The sequence below is a fragment of the Arvicanthis niloticus genome, chromosome 18 (assembly GCF_011762505.2).
Source record: "Arvicanthis niloticus isolate mArvNil1 chromosome 18, mArvNil1.pat.X, whole genome shotgun sequence".
In the NCBI taxonomy this organism is placed as follows: Eukaryota; Metazoa; Chordata; class Mammalia; order Rodentia; family Muridae; genus Arvicanthis; species Arvicanthis niloticus.
This window is the reverse complement of record NC_047675.1, coordinates 33,162,415-33,179,439: the sequence shown is the minus strand read 5'-3', so window position 1 is coordinate 33,179,439 and position 17,025 is coordinate 33,162,415. Positions and strand designations below refer to the sequence as shown.

Below are 17,025 nucleotides of genomic sequence, written 5' to 3'. Positions count from 1 at the left end.
GCAGAGGCTTTTAAGACCTTTTGGGGGTTTTCCTTCCCAGTACATCTCTTGTGTGAGGTTTGTTGTACAGTGTGACTTTGTGGTATTCTTTGGCCCCTGATGGACAGGATACCTCCCAGAGCAGTAACACCTTCACTGCGGAACCCTTCCCTTGCTAAAGCAGAGCTATAATGCTTTTTCTAGGGAAACCTTCCCCTGCCAGAGAAGAGCTGTAAAACAGTAGTCAGACCTCACCCCTGAGGATCTCAAACCAACAGTTCCATCCGCAGAACTCTCTAATTGCTTGAATGGCTGGAGCCAGCCAGCCCCTACCCTACAGAGTCAAAAGCTCAAGCTCTGGACTTGAAAACTCACCTTGGAACGCTGCACTCTCACCCCCAAGAAACCCTATATAAACACAGTCTCTTGCTCAATATCCTGCTGCTTCTCGCCTGAGCTTGATATCCTGTGACTTTGTGGTGTCCCTTGGCTCTTGACTGCCAGGATACTTCCCCCCTCAGAGCTATAACATTTACACTGGGTGTAAAGGCAGGAACCACTGTACCAACCTTAAAGTCAGATTTTTCATTGAACAAATTAGATTTTCCAAGCATGCACTGGATGAATTCATCAAAATGGCTTCTTGAAAAGCACTTGGAATCCGAGGTCAACAAGATGGTTCAGTGGGTGAAGATGCTTGCCAAAGACCAAGCCAGGTGACCTGATTTCAATCCCTTGGACACACACAATGAAAGGCAAAAACCAACTTCTAAAAGTTATCCTTGGATCTCTGTGCGTGCGCGCGCGCGCGCGCACGCGCGCGCGCACACACACACACACACACACACACACACACACACACAATATTTGTTGAACCAGGAGCTACAGGAACCAGAAATAGTAACTCAGCTCATTTTAATACAATCCCCTTGATGTACCTCTATTATATACGCTTGACAGAAAGGGGAACAGTTACATGAATGAGGAAGTAACTTGCTCAAGGTTTATACAATAACAAGCAGACCTGTCAGGAAGTGAGGGCAGATAGTTTAGTTCCTGTTAAGTAAGACAAACAGGCTGGGATCACCAAGCAGTTTGGATTACCACAGCTAGAGACTGTTTTAGAGAGTGGCTCCAAAGCCTTGTTGCACCTGGGCTCTGAAGTGAGTTCAAAATTAGCCTGGGCAACTTTGCAGGGTCTGTCTTATAATAAATTTTTACTGGGGTCTGGGGACAGTGCACGGCTGATAAAAGTGCTTGCTCTAGAATGGCGAGGACCTGAGTTGATTCCCAGAACCAACCCATGTTTTTTAAGAAAGAAAAAAGACTGGTCATGTTGGCACTGTTTTTTAATATCAGTACTGCAAAGCAGAGGTGGAATTCGAGGTCTATGTCTTGAGTTTCAAGCCAAGCAGGGGTACATAGTGAGATTCTGTCTCAAAACAAAGTAACTTTTTTCTATTGTACGGCTTTTCACAATTTGCCAAATGTCTAACACTGCGCATGCTCTTATTTTTCATATTCTTCACAGGGTCCCAAGTCTGCAGCGAAGCCTTCAAAATAGCCCGCCTGGCTGGGCTGTGTGGACTTCAATCCCCAGCAAGCATTGCAGCAGGCACAGCGGGAACTACGGATGCCGAGGAGGTGGGCGGACCCCCTCCATCTCGGTCCTTTCCCTCCCAGAAGCCCGCGGGCGGCTTGGAACCCCGTCGGTATCATGGCTGCGGGAGCCGGGACAGCGGGCCCTGCTTCCGGCCCGGGCGTTGTGCGTGACCCGATGGCGTCACAGCCAAGGAAACGGCCCAGCCGGGAGGGCGGGGAGGGCGCGCGGCGGTCGAACACGATGGCGGGAGGAGGCGGGAGCAGCGACAGCGGCGGGCGGGCGGCGAGCCGGCGGGCATCGCGCAGCGGCGGGCGGGCTCGACGGGGGCGGCACGAGCCGGGACTGGGAGGCACGGCAGAGCGGGGCGCGGGGGAAGCTCGGCTGGAGGAGGCGGTCAACCGCTGGGTGCTCAAGTTCTATTTCCACGAGGCGCTGCGGGCCTTTAGGAGTAGCCGGTACCGAGACTTCAGGCAGATCCGGGACATCATGCAGGGTGAGGGCCGACCCGGGCCGCAGGGAGGACAAGGTCTGTGGGGGCATGACTTGGGGTCCCGGGCTCGCGGAGCCAACCATGTCTTCTTTCCCAGCGTTGCTTGTCAGGCCCTTGGGGAAGGAGCATACCGTGTCCCGGTTGCTGCGGGTTATGCAGTGTCTGTCGCGCATTGAAGAAGGAGAAAATTTAGGTATGGCTATTTTTTGTGTTCTTTTTTGGGCTTACTTACGTAGGGTTTTGTTATTTTCAAACTTAACATCCGGAACTGAAAGATTCCGGGTTAAAGTGCACTACTGTTTTCACCGCGGAGGGCTTTTTCATTCAACGGTGGTTGAATTCTCTAATTCTAGTTCTCTCCAGTTAAAGTTCCTTGGCTGGTTTTATGTGGTTTTGTTTGTTTGTTTGTTTGTTTTGTTTTCTCCCACCTGTTAATTGCACACCCATGTTTGTTGCTACAAGTAAGTTACATCAATAAGGGCACATCTTTCTCCCTCTTCCCCCTCATAGTTAAGTGTGAACTTAACTATGTCCCCTGTCCCGAAGACACACAAGTTGAACTTGACGGCTGCTTAACAAATTGCCACTTGTATCTGTGGAAGATGTGTTATTCTGGATTTTGGAGGCAAACATATATGTTATAATTGAGCTATGTTAAAAAGTATTGAAAGATAGTCACTTGAAATCACTTGAAATACGTTGAAGCCAGGTGTAGTGGTGCATGCAGAGGCAGGCAGATCTCTTGAGTCCGAGGCCAGCCTGGGCTACAAGAGGGAGTTCCAGGACAGCCAAGACTACAGAGAGAAACCCTGTCTTGAAAACAAACAAAAAAAGAAATATGTTGATTTGAATTTGGACCATATATCAAGTACATAAATAAATGCAAATATAACTGGGTTTGTATGGACCTTTTATATTATTGTTAGTTGTTTGTTTGTTTTTAAATGACAGAATCTTACTACATAGCCATAGCTGTTGAACTCACTGTGTTGACCAGGTTGGCCTCTGTCCTCTGCCTCCTGAGTGCTGAGATTAAATGTCTGGTTTGCATGGTTCTTTATACAAATGAGTCTTACGGTGTTTGCATGCTTTCATAGATAGCCGTGTATACTTTTTGGACATGCTTGCTGCTCCATAGCAAAGAGCTTAAAGTGGAAACTGTGTTTTGTCCTAGACTGTTCCTTTGATATGGAGGCTGAGCTCACACCCCTGGAATCAGCTATCAATGTCCTGGAGATGATTAAAACGGAGTTCACACTGACAGACTCAATGGTTGAATCCAGCAGAAAACTGGTCAAAGAGGCTGTAAGACAGATTTACTACTTTATTTTTTTGTCTAACAGAAATCAGGGATCTTTGAGGACTCATTGTGGAATCTTTTCTGTGTGGGTAGAGGGAAGAGCAGGTGGGGAGAGAGAGAGAAAGAGAGCGAGAGAGAGCGAGAGAGAGCGAGAGAGAGAGAGCGCACAAGTGACATGTCATCTCTTCACATGTCCCCTAGGCATGGAGGGTATAGATAGCTGTGTGGTTTTGGTTGTCTGTGTGGCCTTGGCAGGAGCGAGCATTGCACTGGGAAGTGGGTTGACTTTGGAGACTGCTGTTCTGGACATTATTGTACTATTGAGGAGCGCTGGGAAGAGCCCCCTCTCCCCCCTCCCCCAGTACCTGTGGTCCTGGGTTTGGTCGCCATATGTCTGTAATAAGCCAGAGCATGGTTAGGACCTTGAGAAGTGTGGAGCTGAGTTTTTTGACGGCCGAAGGGAGGACTAAGGAATATTCCGTGCACTAGAGTAGCGTCAGAGTCAACCAGGGAAGAGGCATAGCACAGATAATACTCCAGAATAACAAAGCTAAGGAGTGTCTAGGAATGTCGGGGCTCAGTTGGCTTCAAGAAGAATGCTTTAAAAAGAACAGAAGTGGCTCTGGTTTTCTTCAGTAATCAAAGCTGAGGGTGTGGAAGCATGCACATAGCTGGGGTGGAAGAGGCAGGAAAGTTAAGGCTAACAGACGAAGAGAACTTCTGCAAAGGGCGAGGTCTTAGGGGTAGAGGGAGGAAACCCTGTTTCACAAGCTCTATACTGGATACTCAAATATTCTGTTTTAAAGAAAACAGACATTTGTTTGGGTAAGGTCCTGGAGTAGGAACTACTGGTTAGTCTTTCAAAGAATGCTTGGATAATTGGTGTTTAGTTCAAAGAGGAATAATCCATTGTAGGTTTTTAGTATAGGTAAGTCAAGTTATGTTGAGGGGGAAATGCCAGAAAAATCCTTAGCAATGGAGTAGAATCCCAGGGGTACTCTGAGAATAGCTCAGATTGTTCTGAATGGAAGAAGTGTTACCTGGTTATAGTAACATGTGCAGCCCTTGTAGAAATAAGGACTGTAGCTTTGTCATCTGACCTGTCTTGTAGAGGAGTATAAGACTTGTAGGCATGTGCACATTATAATTTTATTACTTAAGTACATGGGTCTCTTTCTGGTTTTGTTTATTTGGAGGATTTGTTTTGAAATGGGGTCTTACTGTATACAGAGTAGCCATCACCTCTGTGTTCCTGCCTCAGCCTCCTCAGTGCTGCTTACACCACACAACCAGCTAAGTTATTACATTCATGTTCTACATTTTGTTTGTAATGTTTGTGAGCCTAAACTCCTTGGGGCTGGAGAGATGGCTCAGTGGTTAAGAGCACTGACTGCTCCTTCAAAGAACCCAGGTTCTGTTCCCACCACCTACATTGAGGCTCACAACAGCAATTCTGCTGTAATAGTAGCAAATAGCCAAGCTACACTCCTATCCTGTATTGTCACTGTCACTTCAGTATAACACAGTACTCTAAGATGTAGCAGCTTGAAACAGTGACAGTTAGCCTTGAGTTGCCGAAGCTCAGGAGGCCAGTGGCCTACCGGGGCAGCTCTGACTCAGGTTTTCTTAAATACAGTTATAGTAAACTGTCAGCTGGAGGTGCTGGGGCTTGGTGGTAGTCTCTGTGCCTCCCGTGTGACAGACCTTATATTAATCCTTAGCTCTACAGGAATAATAAACATGATTGCAGTCATTTGGAGACTCAGCTGGTGCTGGGAATGTTGATGCTTATTTGAAATCCCAGTACTCAGGAGGCTTAGGTGGGAGGGTCTTGAGTTGCAAGCAAGCCTCAGGTAAGAAGATCCTGTCTAGGGTCTGAAAGTTCTGATCCACATCTGGTGTGGCTAATAGCAGGACTTAGACTGTGGACCAGCTGTAGGGTAGTGTACACATGGGACTGTGTCACTGTAGACAGCTGTGGGGTATCAGCTGCAATGGGATTGTGCAGGAGGTGAGACTCACAGAGGACTTTAGAGCCTGGGCCACAGCTGCTTTGATATCCTCCTTTCAAAATAACTGAAAATTTTCTGAAATTGCTGAGTTTCTCATTTAGTGTCCTAGAGTCTCTTAGTTGGTATCTTAGAAAATACTGTGGAGTGCCTAGGTTCATTTAAGCTCTGTAAATTGTTAGAGTAATTTATTATTTTGTTTTTGAGACAGTGTCTCACTGTGTAGCCTTGGCTGATCTAGAACGTGCTATTTAGACCAGGCTGGTCTGGAACTCAGATCTGCCTCTTGCCTCTGGGCCTCCCAAGTACTATGACTAAAGACATTTACTATCACAGTGGGCAAAATAATTTATTTTAAAATGTACTAAAATATGCTGGGTGGTAGCAGTGCATGCTTTTAGTCAAGGCACTCTGGAGGCAGAGGTGGGTAGATCTCTGAGTTCGAGGCCAGCCTGGTCTACAGAGCAAGTTCCAGGACAGCCAGGGCTACACAGAGAAATCCTTTCTCGAAAAAGTATTAAAACGGGGACTGGGGTATGGTTCATCGGCTCAGCACTGACTGGAGTTTAGCTCCCCAATGTCAATGCTGGTGAGCATGGAGGTGCGATCACCCAGCCTCAGAAGGCAGAGATGAGATCTCCAGGATAACTGAGGAAGCCAGCTATATCTGAGAGCTCTGGGTTTGATTGAGTGACCCTGCCTCAGTAAGGTGGAAGAAAGATTGTGGGTAATTAAAAAAAAAATGTTTAACTTAGTAAACTAAGTTAGAACTTCTCAATTCATGTTCAGAAATTTTTGGAGGTCTTGAGGCTCTTTCAGAGGACACTCAAGTTTCTAAAACATGGCAATTCCTTGTATAAAGTTTTTATCAATAAGTATGTCTGTGTGTGTACATGTGGGTAATCTGTATGATGACCAAAGGACTACTTTGTGAAGTCTTTTTCCTCTCTACATAGGGTATAGTGATTGAACCAATTCTCTTCAGTTTTTATGACAAACTCTTTTACCCGCTGAGCCAGGCATGGTAGTGTGCTTTTTTAATCCCAGCACTAACTTGGCAGGGGCAGGTACAGGTGCCAGCCTCTTCTGTGTAGTGAGACTGTTTGGCGTGGGGGTGTTGTTAAGTTTGTTTATTGGTCAGGGAAGAGTGGTGCCCTGGTTAAGAGCACTGGCTTCTCTTCCAAAGGACCCTACTGTCCACATGGTGCTTCACAATCTATGGTAGTTCCTGTCCCAGGGGAATCTGATGCCCTCTTCTGGACTTCTCAGGCACTGCACATACCTGGTGCACAGACATAAATGCAGACAAAACACCCATACACATAAAATAATTTGGGGGATGGGGTTTGAGACAGGGTTTCTCTGTATAGCCCTGGCTGTCTTCCAGGCCTATATCCTGGAACTTGATCTGTGGACCAGGCTAGTCTTGGACTGCCTCCCGATCTGCCTCCCAAGTGCTGGGAGCAAAATAAAGCTTTTTAAAAATGAGACTTTGCTTCTTAAGGTTTGATGTGAGAGTAGGACTAATGAGGGCCTGTACGTCCTAGCTCTCTAGGAGGCTGGAGGAAGTTCAAGGCCAGCATGGTAAACTTAATGAGATCCTATCTAAAAAAGAGAGTGCTGGCTCAGCAGGTGAGGGCACCTGCTGCCAAGCCTGACAGCCAGAACTTACACCTTACACCCCAGCCTAGTGCAACATGGTAGAAGGGGAGAAACAACTAGAACGTGTCCTGAACTCTTCATGAGCACCATAGCACATGCTCTGGTCCACATCCATGGACATACACAGTAAACAATGAGACAATATTGAAGACTAAGGCCATGGTGTAGTTCCACAGCTCACACTTTGCTGCCGCCATATCCACATGAGTCCCCAGTGCCAACACCCAAGGGAAAGGCTGAAGTCAAAGATGAAGCAGTGTCTGGAAACACTCAGACTCTGATCCCAGCAGTCAGAAGGCTGAAGCAGGAGGATTGACATTAATTCCATAGGCCAGCCTAGTCTGCATAGTAAGTGCCAGGATATAAAGAGACTGTCTTTAAAAAAAAAGAAAGAAAGAAAGAAAATGGAAAAGAAGGCAGGAAAGAGAAAATCGTCTGTAAACCAGGGTAACCTCAGACTCAGAGATCCGCATACCTCTGCCTCCCAGAGCTGGGTGGTGTGTACCACTATCCCCAGCTGCTATTTTTTTTTTTTTTCTGCTGCCTTATGGTTTCTTATTTGTGTCAGCTTTAGTTGTTTGGCATTTTTTCCCATTATAAACCTATCTTACCTGTTTTGAAAGTCTGCTTATAATGTCCTATTTGTCTAAATTAACCAGAGACCATTCAGAGGGTTACAGTCTAAGAATCTTAATAAATACAAGAGAGAAGGAATTAGACCTTTTCCTGAAAGCTGTAGGAAATTAACATATAAAGTCAAGCTCACAGCATAGACTTCAGTTTTGAAAGTATTCACATCTGCTGTCCTGTCTCACAAATTAAATTATGGGTGGCTTGTGTTCCAGCTCTGGGCAAGTAGAGCACAGAGCCGCTTCTCCTTATTGATGCACACAGTGCGGAACAGCTGTTGAAGAGTCGGATGTGTAAATGGTGAGGCAGGAGAAGAAGACCAAGACTAGTGCGGAGTGGTTACCATTTTCTTCTTGTGTTATCTAGAATGGACTCCAGTTAGGCATCCTGAACACCTGGACATGTACTCCAGGTATGAACAGAAAAGTCCCAAAAGTCCTTCTGTTTCTGGCCTCAGGAACTTTCCCATTGATTGAGATAATAGAAGGAAAATCTGTCTTTCTTTTTCTTTATCCTTTAGCTCCTGCTCTGGCCCCAGGCAGTACTGCTCTGGTAGCAGCTGTGCTGAGCGGTGATAACTGGCAAAGCACAGGGGTGGGGTGCAGGGTGCAGACTGGGTCTCCTCTGTAGCTGTTTCTGGCTGGCCTGGAACTCACTCTGTATACCATAATGGCCTGGAACTCAAAAGACCCACCTGCCTCTTCTCTGATTGCTGGGATTAAAAGCAAGCACCACCACATTTGGCTGTTGGAAGATTCAGTGTCCCTAAGATTCTATTTGTTCTAGTTAATCCAGTTCCTATTGCAATCTCATCAGCTGATGTTACATGTAAGAGAAGGCAAATGGACTAAAGTAACCAGAACAAAAGATACAGACAGGGATGAGTGGGGTAAGGGAGACCCTGGTTCCGGGTGTAGGTGAGTGAGTGAGTGAGTGAGTGAGCGAGTGTGCTAGAGAGTGTGTGCGCGTGCATCCGTGTGTGCGTTCGTTCGAGTAAGTGAGAGAACATGAAGCCCTTGCCATACATGTGACAGATGGATCTTTGACAATATGACAGCGTTTCAATCACTAAATGCATTAAATGAAAAAGGACAGTCTCCAGCAGTTGCTGTTGAAACAATGGGATGTTACTATGCAAACATGAGTCATGACCATGAACACAGTTCATACCAAAAAATAATTCAAAATAAATCATAAAGAAATTGTAAAATATAAAACCATGAAACTTTTGTTGTTAGTGGTTTTTGCTTTTTTTGAGACTGGATGACTCTGTAACCTTGATTGTCCTGGACCTTGCTATGTAGACTGGCCTCAAATGCCTGCCTCTACCTCCCAAGTGCAAAGATTTAAGGCATTGGTCACTGCACCCAACTTAAAACCATGAATCACTTGAAGAAAGCATAAAAGAAGGTTGTTTTAGCTAGCATGTCAGGTTCAGTTAAGTGCTGCATGTCTGCTACCCAGCATGTAGGAGTGGAGGCAGGGAGAACAGGAGTTTAAGGGCCTTCTGCATTACAAAGGAGTCTTACCTGGACACAAAGAATGGGGTTGGGGTGGGTGCTAGAGAGATGGTTTAGTTAAAAACACTTGTTCTTGCAGAAGACCCTGGTTTGGTTCAGTACCCACATGGCTATTCACAACCATCTATGGGATCCTGTGCCCTTTACTGACTTTCATGGGCACCAGGTACACACAATTTGTGCATTCTTACATACAAGCAAAACATTCATATACACGAATAAAAGTAAATAAGCCTTTAAAAAAAATCCTCAAGAGGAAAAATTGATACATGGGGCTTCAAAAGTTAAAACGTTTGTTCTAGCTGGGCATGGTGGGGCACACCTTTAATCCCAGCACTCAGAGGCAGAGGCAGGCAGATCTCTGAGTTCATGGCCAGCCTGGGCTACAGAATAAGTTCTAGGACGTCCAAGGCTACACAGAGAAACCCTGTCTTGAGAAACAAACAAACAACCCACTTTTGTTCTGAGGGGAAACACTACATAGAAGGATAAACAGAACTGGAAGAAAATATTTGTAAGTCATATCTGACAAGAGACTTTTAGCTATGATATATAAATAACTATGTATGTATGTATGTATGTATGTATGTCCAAACCTATGTACCTCCCTCTTCCTGAGACAATAGTCTCATTCTGTAGCCTAAGCACTGAGGTTACAAGTGTGAGCTATCACACTGAGCTAAAGTGCTTTGGTTGGTTGGTTGGTTTAGTTGTTTGTTTGTTTGTTGTTGTTTTGAGACTATTTGAGGCCCCGGCCTGGAACTTACTAGATAGGCTTTGAACCCAGAAATTCACCTGGTATGATTCAAGGTCTATACTACCATGCTTGGCTAATAATAGCCATTTGAGGGTTTGTTTTTTGTTGTTGTTGTTGTTGTTGTTGTTTTGGTTTGTTTGTTTGTTGTTTTTTTGTTTTTTTGTTTTTTTTGGTTTTTCCAGACAGGGTTTCTCTGTGTAGCCCTGGATGTCCTAGAACTCACTCTATAGACCAGGCTGGCCTCAGAAATCCACCTGCCTCGGCCTCCCAAGTGCTGGGATTAAAGGTGTACGCCACCACTGCCCGGCTTTGGTCAAGGTTTTTTTTGTTTGTTTGTTTGTTTTTTGGTTTTTGGTTTTTTTTTTTGGTTTTTCCAGACAGGGTTTCTCTGTGTAGCCCTGGATGTCCTGGAACTCACTCTGTAGACCAGGCTGGCCTCGAACCCAGAAATCCGCCTGCCTCTGCCTCCCAAGTGTTGGGATTACAGGCGTGCACCACCACCGCCCGGCCTTTGGTCAAGTTTTTAAGTTTAGGGTTTTTTGTGTGAGTGAATTGAGTGTGTGTGTGTGTCTGTCTGTGTCTCTGTGTCTCTGTGTCTGTGTGCACCCACGTACATTGGTGTTTTGATTACATATATGTCTGTGTGAGATGTCAGATCCCCTCGAACTGGAGTTACAGATAGGTGTGAGCTGCCATCTGAATCCAGGTCCTCTGGAAGAGTAACTAGTGCTCTTAATCACTGAGCCATCTCTCTGGTCCTGAGATTTATTTCATTTTTAAATGTATCAGTGTTTTGCTTGCGTGTATGTCTATGGACCATGTGCATGCATGGTGTCCACCAAGGTCAGAAGATCATTAGATCCCCTGGACCTGAAGTTACGGCTGTGAGCTACCATGTGGGTGCTGAGAATTGAACCTGGTTTCTCTGCAAGATCAGCATGTGTTCTTAACCACTGAGCTAGCCCTGTGATTTAGTAACATTTAAACAGTGAAACTATATTATCTTATTTTGCTATATGATATTCTATAACCTAGGCTCTTTGTTGAACTAAGATGGACCTTGATCTACTTCTGCTTCTTCCACCTCCCAAATGGCTAACACATGTGTTTGTTGTTTTACTATGTGGGGACTGGAAAGTAGGCTCAGTGCTTATGAGCAGTTGCTGCTCTTGTGAAGGTTCTGAGTTCAATTCCAGTACCTACTCAGCTGCCATTATAGCTCCAGTCCTAGATGATCCAACAACACCCTTTTTTGGTCTCCACAGGGCACATAGATCTATGTAGGAAAACACAGACAAAATTAAAAATTAAAACATCTTTAATTAAAAATATAAGCCAGGCAGTGGTGGTGCACGCCTTTGATCACACAGTACTCAAAGGGCAGAAGCAGGTGGATCTTGAGGCCAGCCTGGTCTTCAGAGTGAGTTCTAGGACAGCCAGGGCTACACAGAGGACTCCTATCTCAAACAAACAAAGTACAAAAAAACCCTATGAATTAATGAATGAAATGAAATGTGTGAATATATACTGTGTGCCAGGTACCCACAGAAGCCAAAAAGGAGCTTTGATCTGGAGTTTGTATTATAGGCAGTTGTGAGCTTCCTGGCACAGGTGCTGGGACCAGAACTCTGGTCCTCTGCAAAGTAGCAAGCACTCTAACCACTGAGCCATCTCTCCTGCCTCTAAAGTCTATTTTTTCTTTTCTTTTGGGGGATAGTAGGGGTGGGGAGGGGTGTTGAATTTTTTGAGTCAGGGTTTCTCTGTATATCCCTGGTTGTTCTAGAACTTACTCTGTAAACCAGGCTAGCATAGAACTCTGAGATCTGCCTGCTTCTGCCTACTTGGTGCTGGAATTAATGGTGTACACCACCACCACCTGGCTGTAGTATTTGATCTTAACAGTTTAGTATTTGAAACTTCCTCCTCCATCTAAGGACAATATGTTAAATGGATTTTTAGAGCTGGATGATAGGCTAGGCCCTTCCACCCATCAGCCTGGTATTGTAGTACCTCCAGGAACTGTGAACCCCATGGGGTCATTAGCAAATGTTAGGGGGGTGTGGATAACTGAAACAGTTGCACACTGCTGATAGAAATGCTAAGTAGTACACCTATTCTGTACCATAAGAGTTTGGCTGCCGCTTACCCTGTTAAACAAGTATGCTCCAAGAATCCAACTCCTGTGTATTTACGTCAGAGTTGAAGAGTTGGTCACACATGATAAAACCTGTTTTATCGTGTCTGTTTATAATGACCAAAAACTGTGACCTCCCAACTGTTCTTGAGTGGATAAATGAATAAACTGTAATATGTCCCAAACAATACAGTTGTGCTCAGCAGCAAGAAGATGGAGCCTGGCAGCACAGGTCAGCTCAGCTCAGCTCAGCTCAGCTCAGCTCAGCTCAGCTCAGCTCAGCTCAGCTCAGCACAGCTCAGCTCAGCACAGCTCAGCTCAGCACAGCTCACGGACTCACATTGTGTGAAGTGACACAGCTGGTTCAGGGCTCTGTCTGCTGGCCAGTGTCTGTAATCTCAGCTCAGGAGGCTAAGGCAGGAGGATTTGAGTTTTATGTGATTATGATACTCTACCTAAAGTAAGAAATAGTGCCACTTTTATAATATTTTGTGTAAAGACACAATATAGCAAAAAGAAGAGTTTAGGAAGTGGGCATGGAGGAGGGTATTAGTTTAGTATTCTTGCAGATACAGACGTTTGGGCATGTTAATATTTCATGCCATATCCTCTAAACAGTTTTTCTGTGTACAAGTTAAATGTAGTTAGACCTAACAGAACTGTTATGGTTTATAAAAAATAAAAGCTGTGTTAAGTAAGTATAATACCATTTCTTCTGAAATGATATGTACATAAGCAAGGTCATCTGAAAAGATGATTAATTTTGCCTCTTCTAAGAATTTATGGTCATGCCTGCTTGTTGATGGGTGTTTGACACGGGTTCCATCTGCCCTGCATGGCTGTACTTGCTAGCATGTAAAAGTGTCCTCTCAGGGGCCCAGTCACCGCTGCCTTTTCTGTGTTTGCTTTCTCAGGGTCTCTCTCCTCTTGTGATGGGAGTGTCTGCTCCTACCTGGCTCTTGGCTGGTCAGCAGATCCCCACATTATGTCTTCTCTAGCTGAGCCCCAACCCATATCAAAGCTCTTGTTCCCAAAAAGGATTGGGATCAATTGTTCCATAGACCTGAAATTCTGAGACTCTGCTATAACTCCTCTCTGTTCTCTTTCCTGAGGCAGCCCGGCTCAGCTTGGCTAAGAGTCTGTAGCCCAGGCAATACACTTTTGACTCAAGTATTAAAAACAAACAAAAAACTACATGTATGATTCCTGATAGTACTTGAACAATAATGTTGGCTTTTAAATACAGGAATTTGATATAGTGTGAAAACATTCATAGGTAGTTATAAGATTTAGCCTTTCAGCAGAGTGTGTTTTGGTATTTGATATTTTAATGACAATTGTCATTACTGAACTTTTACATTTTTCTCCCTTTTATAGGCTGTCATTATTTGTATCAAAAACAAAGAGTTTGAAAAGGCTTCAAAAATTTTGAAAAAATACATGTCCAAGGACCCCACAACTCAGGTAAATTTGATATATTTTTATTCCTGTGACTTAATCCTTCTCACTGGTTTTTGTGGAGCAGTAATGAAGAAGGGTTCTTTGTTAGCAATGTCCTCTATCCCAAATGTGGTAAGACACACTGTTAACTCCACCACTTGGGGAGGTAGATGCAGGTAGATGTTTGCAAGGCCAGCCTGGTCTACATAGTGCATTCTAGGCGAGCCAGAAAACTACAGAGTGAGACTTTGTCTCCAAAAAAAAATAAATAAAAATAAAAAATTAAAATAAAAAAGAAGAAGAAGAAGAGGAAGAGGAGGAAGAAGAAGAAATTATCTAAGTATTCACTTTTAAAATACCCAACATCGGCCGGGCGGAGGTGGCGCACACCTTTAATCCCAGCACTTGGGAGGCAGAGGCAGGTGGATTTCTGAGTTTGAGGCCAGCCTGGTCTACAGAGTGAGTTCCAGGACAGCCAGGGCTACACAGAGAAACCCTGTCTTCAAAAAACAAAAAACAAAAACAAACAAACAAACAAAAAAAAAAAACCCAACATCTTGTCTGATTCCAAGCTCTCAGAGCTTTTGCTTATGGGGCTTTTGGGGTCCCACTTGGGGTTTTAATAATAAATACACAGAGACATCTGCATAGTATAAGGCTGTTGGCCTGTTTGCTTGGGCCATCTCTCAGGTAGTGTCTAGCTCAACCCAACTTCTCTGCCATTGGGTCCCTCCACATGTCTCTTACTGCTCTGCTTCTCCTTCTTCTGTCACTCAGAGAGGCAAAAGGACTGCAAGTCTGGGGACTGCCTTGGGCTATAGCTAGTTCAAGGCTAGTTTATGCCACACAGTTAGATTGCTTGAACATGTTTCAGGTCCTGTTTTTATATTTAAGGCGACTCTGACTCTGGCTTCAGTATCTGAGACTGGCCTTTCAAGATTCAGTTTTTTTCAAGCTACTTATCTTCCTTGTTCTGTTGGCTTTGTGATAGAACATTTAAGTAGTTGATAACCAGATGTTCAACAAAAAGTATGAGACTATAAACGCTAGCTAGCCCTGCAGGCTTGGAAGGCCACTTTGGGAAGGACTTAATATCTCCATTTCCTGTCAAAAGGGTGGGGTCATTTTGAACTACATCCTCAGTTGTGTTCCCTTCCCACAAATTATTTTATAAATGTAAATTTTAGTTGGGGAATGTTGTTCAATGGTAAGGCATTTATCTAACATGTCTGGGTGTGAACCCTGCACCAGACACGTGCACAGCCCACTTTATCCCTTTTTGTTGTTTTGAAGCAAGGTTTCTCTATGTAGCTGTGGCTATTATTGAACTAAGTAGACCAGGCTGCCCTCAGACTAACAGATATTGTCTGCCTCTACCTCTCAAGTACCATCATGCCTGGCAAAAGTCCCTTGATTTTTGAAGAGCTAGTATGTAGTACAAAATTCAAAAAGTATTCTAAGGGTCTGTAAAATTGGATAAAGGTGCTTGACGTCAAGCCTGGGAACCTGAGTTCCATCCCCAGGACCCAAGACCTGCCTGTCCTCTGACCTCCACACTTGTGCTATTACACACACACACACACACACACATATACATATATATAATAATAAAACTTAAGTTGTAAGAAAGCCAGGAGTGACAAAAGAGCTGAGTGAAACTTCCCTTGTCTGGCCTTCGCCTGTTGCTGCTCTCAGAGGCAGCTATTGTCAGTCTCACCCTTTCAGAGATACCATCTACCAGCAAGTCTGATATGTGTGCACATAAACCCATTGTGTCCTTCGTCTGCAGACAGGACACAGACAGATTCTACACTGATTTGAACACTTAGACTTCTTCCTCTCGATCCTATAGCAAGGGATTTTCTATTAACACACAGTGAAGCTGCTCTTCCCTTTTCATCACTAGCTGCATAGTAACCCAGCATGGCTGGACCGCGGCTAGTCAACAGTCCTTTGAATTGCTGGACAGCATTACAAATGTTTTGGTGGTGTACTGTCCCAGCTCAGCCCTGATGTTTATTGTTCTCTTCTTTATCCTGTTGCAATTGTCAATCTTCCATGTAGAAGCTAAGAACTGATCTCCTGAGCATTATCCGGGAAAAGAACTTGGCCCACCCTGTTATCCAGAACTTTTCCTATGAGATCTTCCAGCAGAAGATGCTGCGCTTCCTGGAGAGCCACCTGGATGACACAGAGCCTTACCTCCTCACGGTGTGCCTTGTCCTCCTCAGTTCCTATAGTCATGTTTGGGTCCTTGAGCATGAGTGGGAATGGAAATTTAGAAGTGAAAAGAGTGTGTGACAGAGACTGGGTTATATGCATAGCCCTGAATGCCTGTGAGAGGCCTAAGATGAGCTCCTGCCTGTGGCACATGGGACTTACCTGGTTTCTTTTACCTGCGTTTATATCCTGTTACATGTGACCAGGATCATAGTTAAAGTAGCACATTCTCTTATAATCCACGCGTTTCCTACAGCAGTTTCCTACAGCAGCGGAGTCTGAGCTGAGAGGTGATGGGAGTTGGTGTGTGAGGTAGGGAAGGAGAGGCTGAAAGTGTGACACAGTCCACACGAGCCAAATTGAGAGGTTCCCCCCCCCCCTTCTCATTTTGTGCTTTGCTTGTACAGATACCTGTGCACCACATTTGTGTGATGCTCGTAGAGGCCAGAAGGTGTCAGATCCCCTGAGACTGCTGGAGATAGTGTTTTGAGCCTCCATATAGGTGCTGAAAATCAAATTTGGGTCACAGGAGCATCCAGCACTTTTTTTTTTTTTTTTAAAGACTTATTTAGTTTATTTGTATGAATACACTGTAGCTGTCTTCAGACACACCAGAAGAGGGCATCCGATCCCATTAGATGGTTATGAGCCACCATGTGGTTGCTGGGAATTGAACTTAGGACCTCTGGCAGAGCAGTCGGTGCCCTTAACCACTGAGCCATCTCTCCAGCCCAGCATCCAGCACTCTTAACTGCAGAGTGATTCTCTTGCCTTACCCACACCCCTCTGAGATAGGGTCTTACCATGTACCCCTGGCTTGCCTGGAAAGATATGTAACCCAGGCTGGCCTTGAACACACATACATCCACCTTTATGATAGTGCCTCCTGAGTGCTAGGATTAAAAGTGTGGGCCACTGTGCTGTACTGGTCTTACAAAGACAGCCTTTAGTTGAACTCAAGAGATGGCATGGTGAAGCACACCACTGTTCTGTACAGTAAGGCAGTTATGTAAAAAGTTTCTGGGTTTGATCTTCAGCACCCCACCCCCCCACCCACCCCCCAAAAAAGAGGGAGTGAAGTAGGGGATTTTGATGATGTTAGAAATTGCCTATTGTAATGGTGGATTTAAGGCCTAGTAGTTTAGTGTCAGTGATAGATTCTATCAGCTGTTTGACAAATCTCCATCACTTGTAAGGCAGGTAGGTGGGCTAGTTTGCAGGAAGTATCTGGATGCTAGGCGCCAATGCATTTCTTTACATTTGCAGTGCGTGGGGCATACT

General features: G+C 44.8%; 1 protein-coding gene across 2 annotated transcripts in view; it reads left to right on the top strand.

Moving 5' to 3' along the window:
• The first annotated feature begins 1,669 nt into the window (after positions 1 to 1,669).
• The window catches only part of Terf2 (telomeric repeat binding factor 2), a 28,997-nt gene continuing 13,641 nt past the window's right edge, over positions 1,670 to 17,025 (top strand). Inside the window, exons 1-5 of one of the 2 annotated variants that reach the window (XM_034522971.2) lie at positions 1,670 to 2,075; positions 2,170 to 2,265; positions 3,247 to 3,377; positions 13,462 to 13,548; positions 15,589 to 15,735. In XM_034522971.2, coding sequence (XP_034378862.2) covers positions 1,697 to 2,075; positions 2,170 to 2,265; positions 3,247 to 3,377; positions 13,462 to 13,548; positions 15,589 to 15,735 — 840 coding nt within the window. In that variant the 5' untranslated portion in view covers positions 1,670 to 1,696. The remainder of the gene's footprint in view (positions 2,076 to 2,169; positions 2,266 to 3,246; positions 3,378 to 13,461; positions 13,549 to 15,588; positions 15,736 to 17,025) is intronic. The other variant, XM_034522970.2, reaches the window with a different exon arrangement.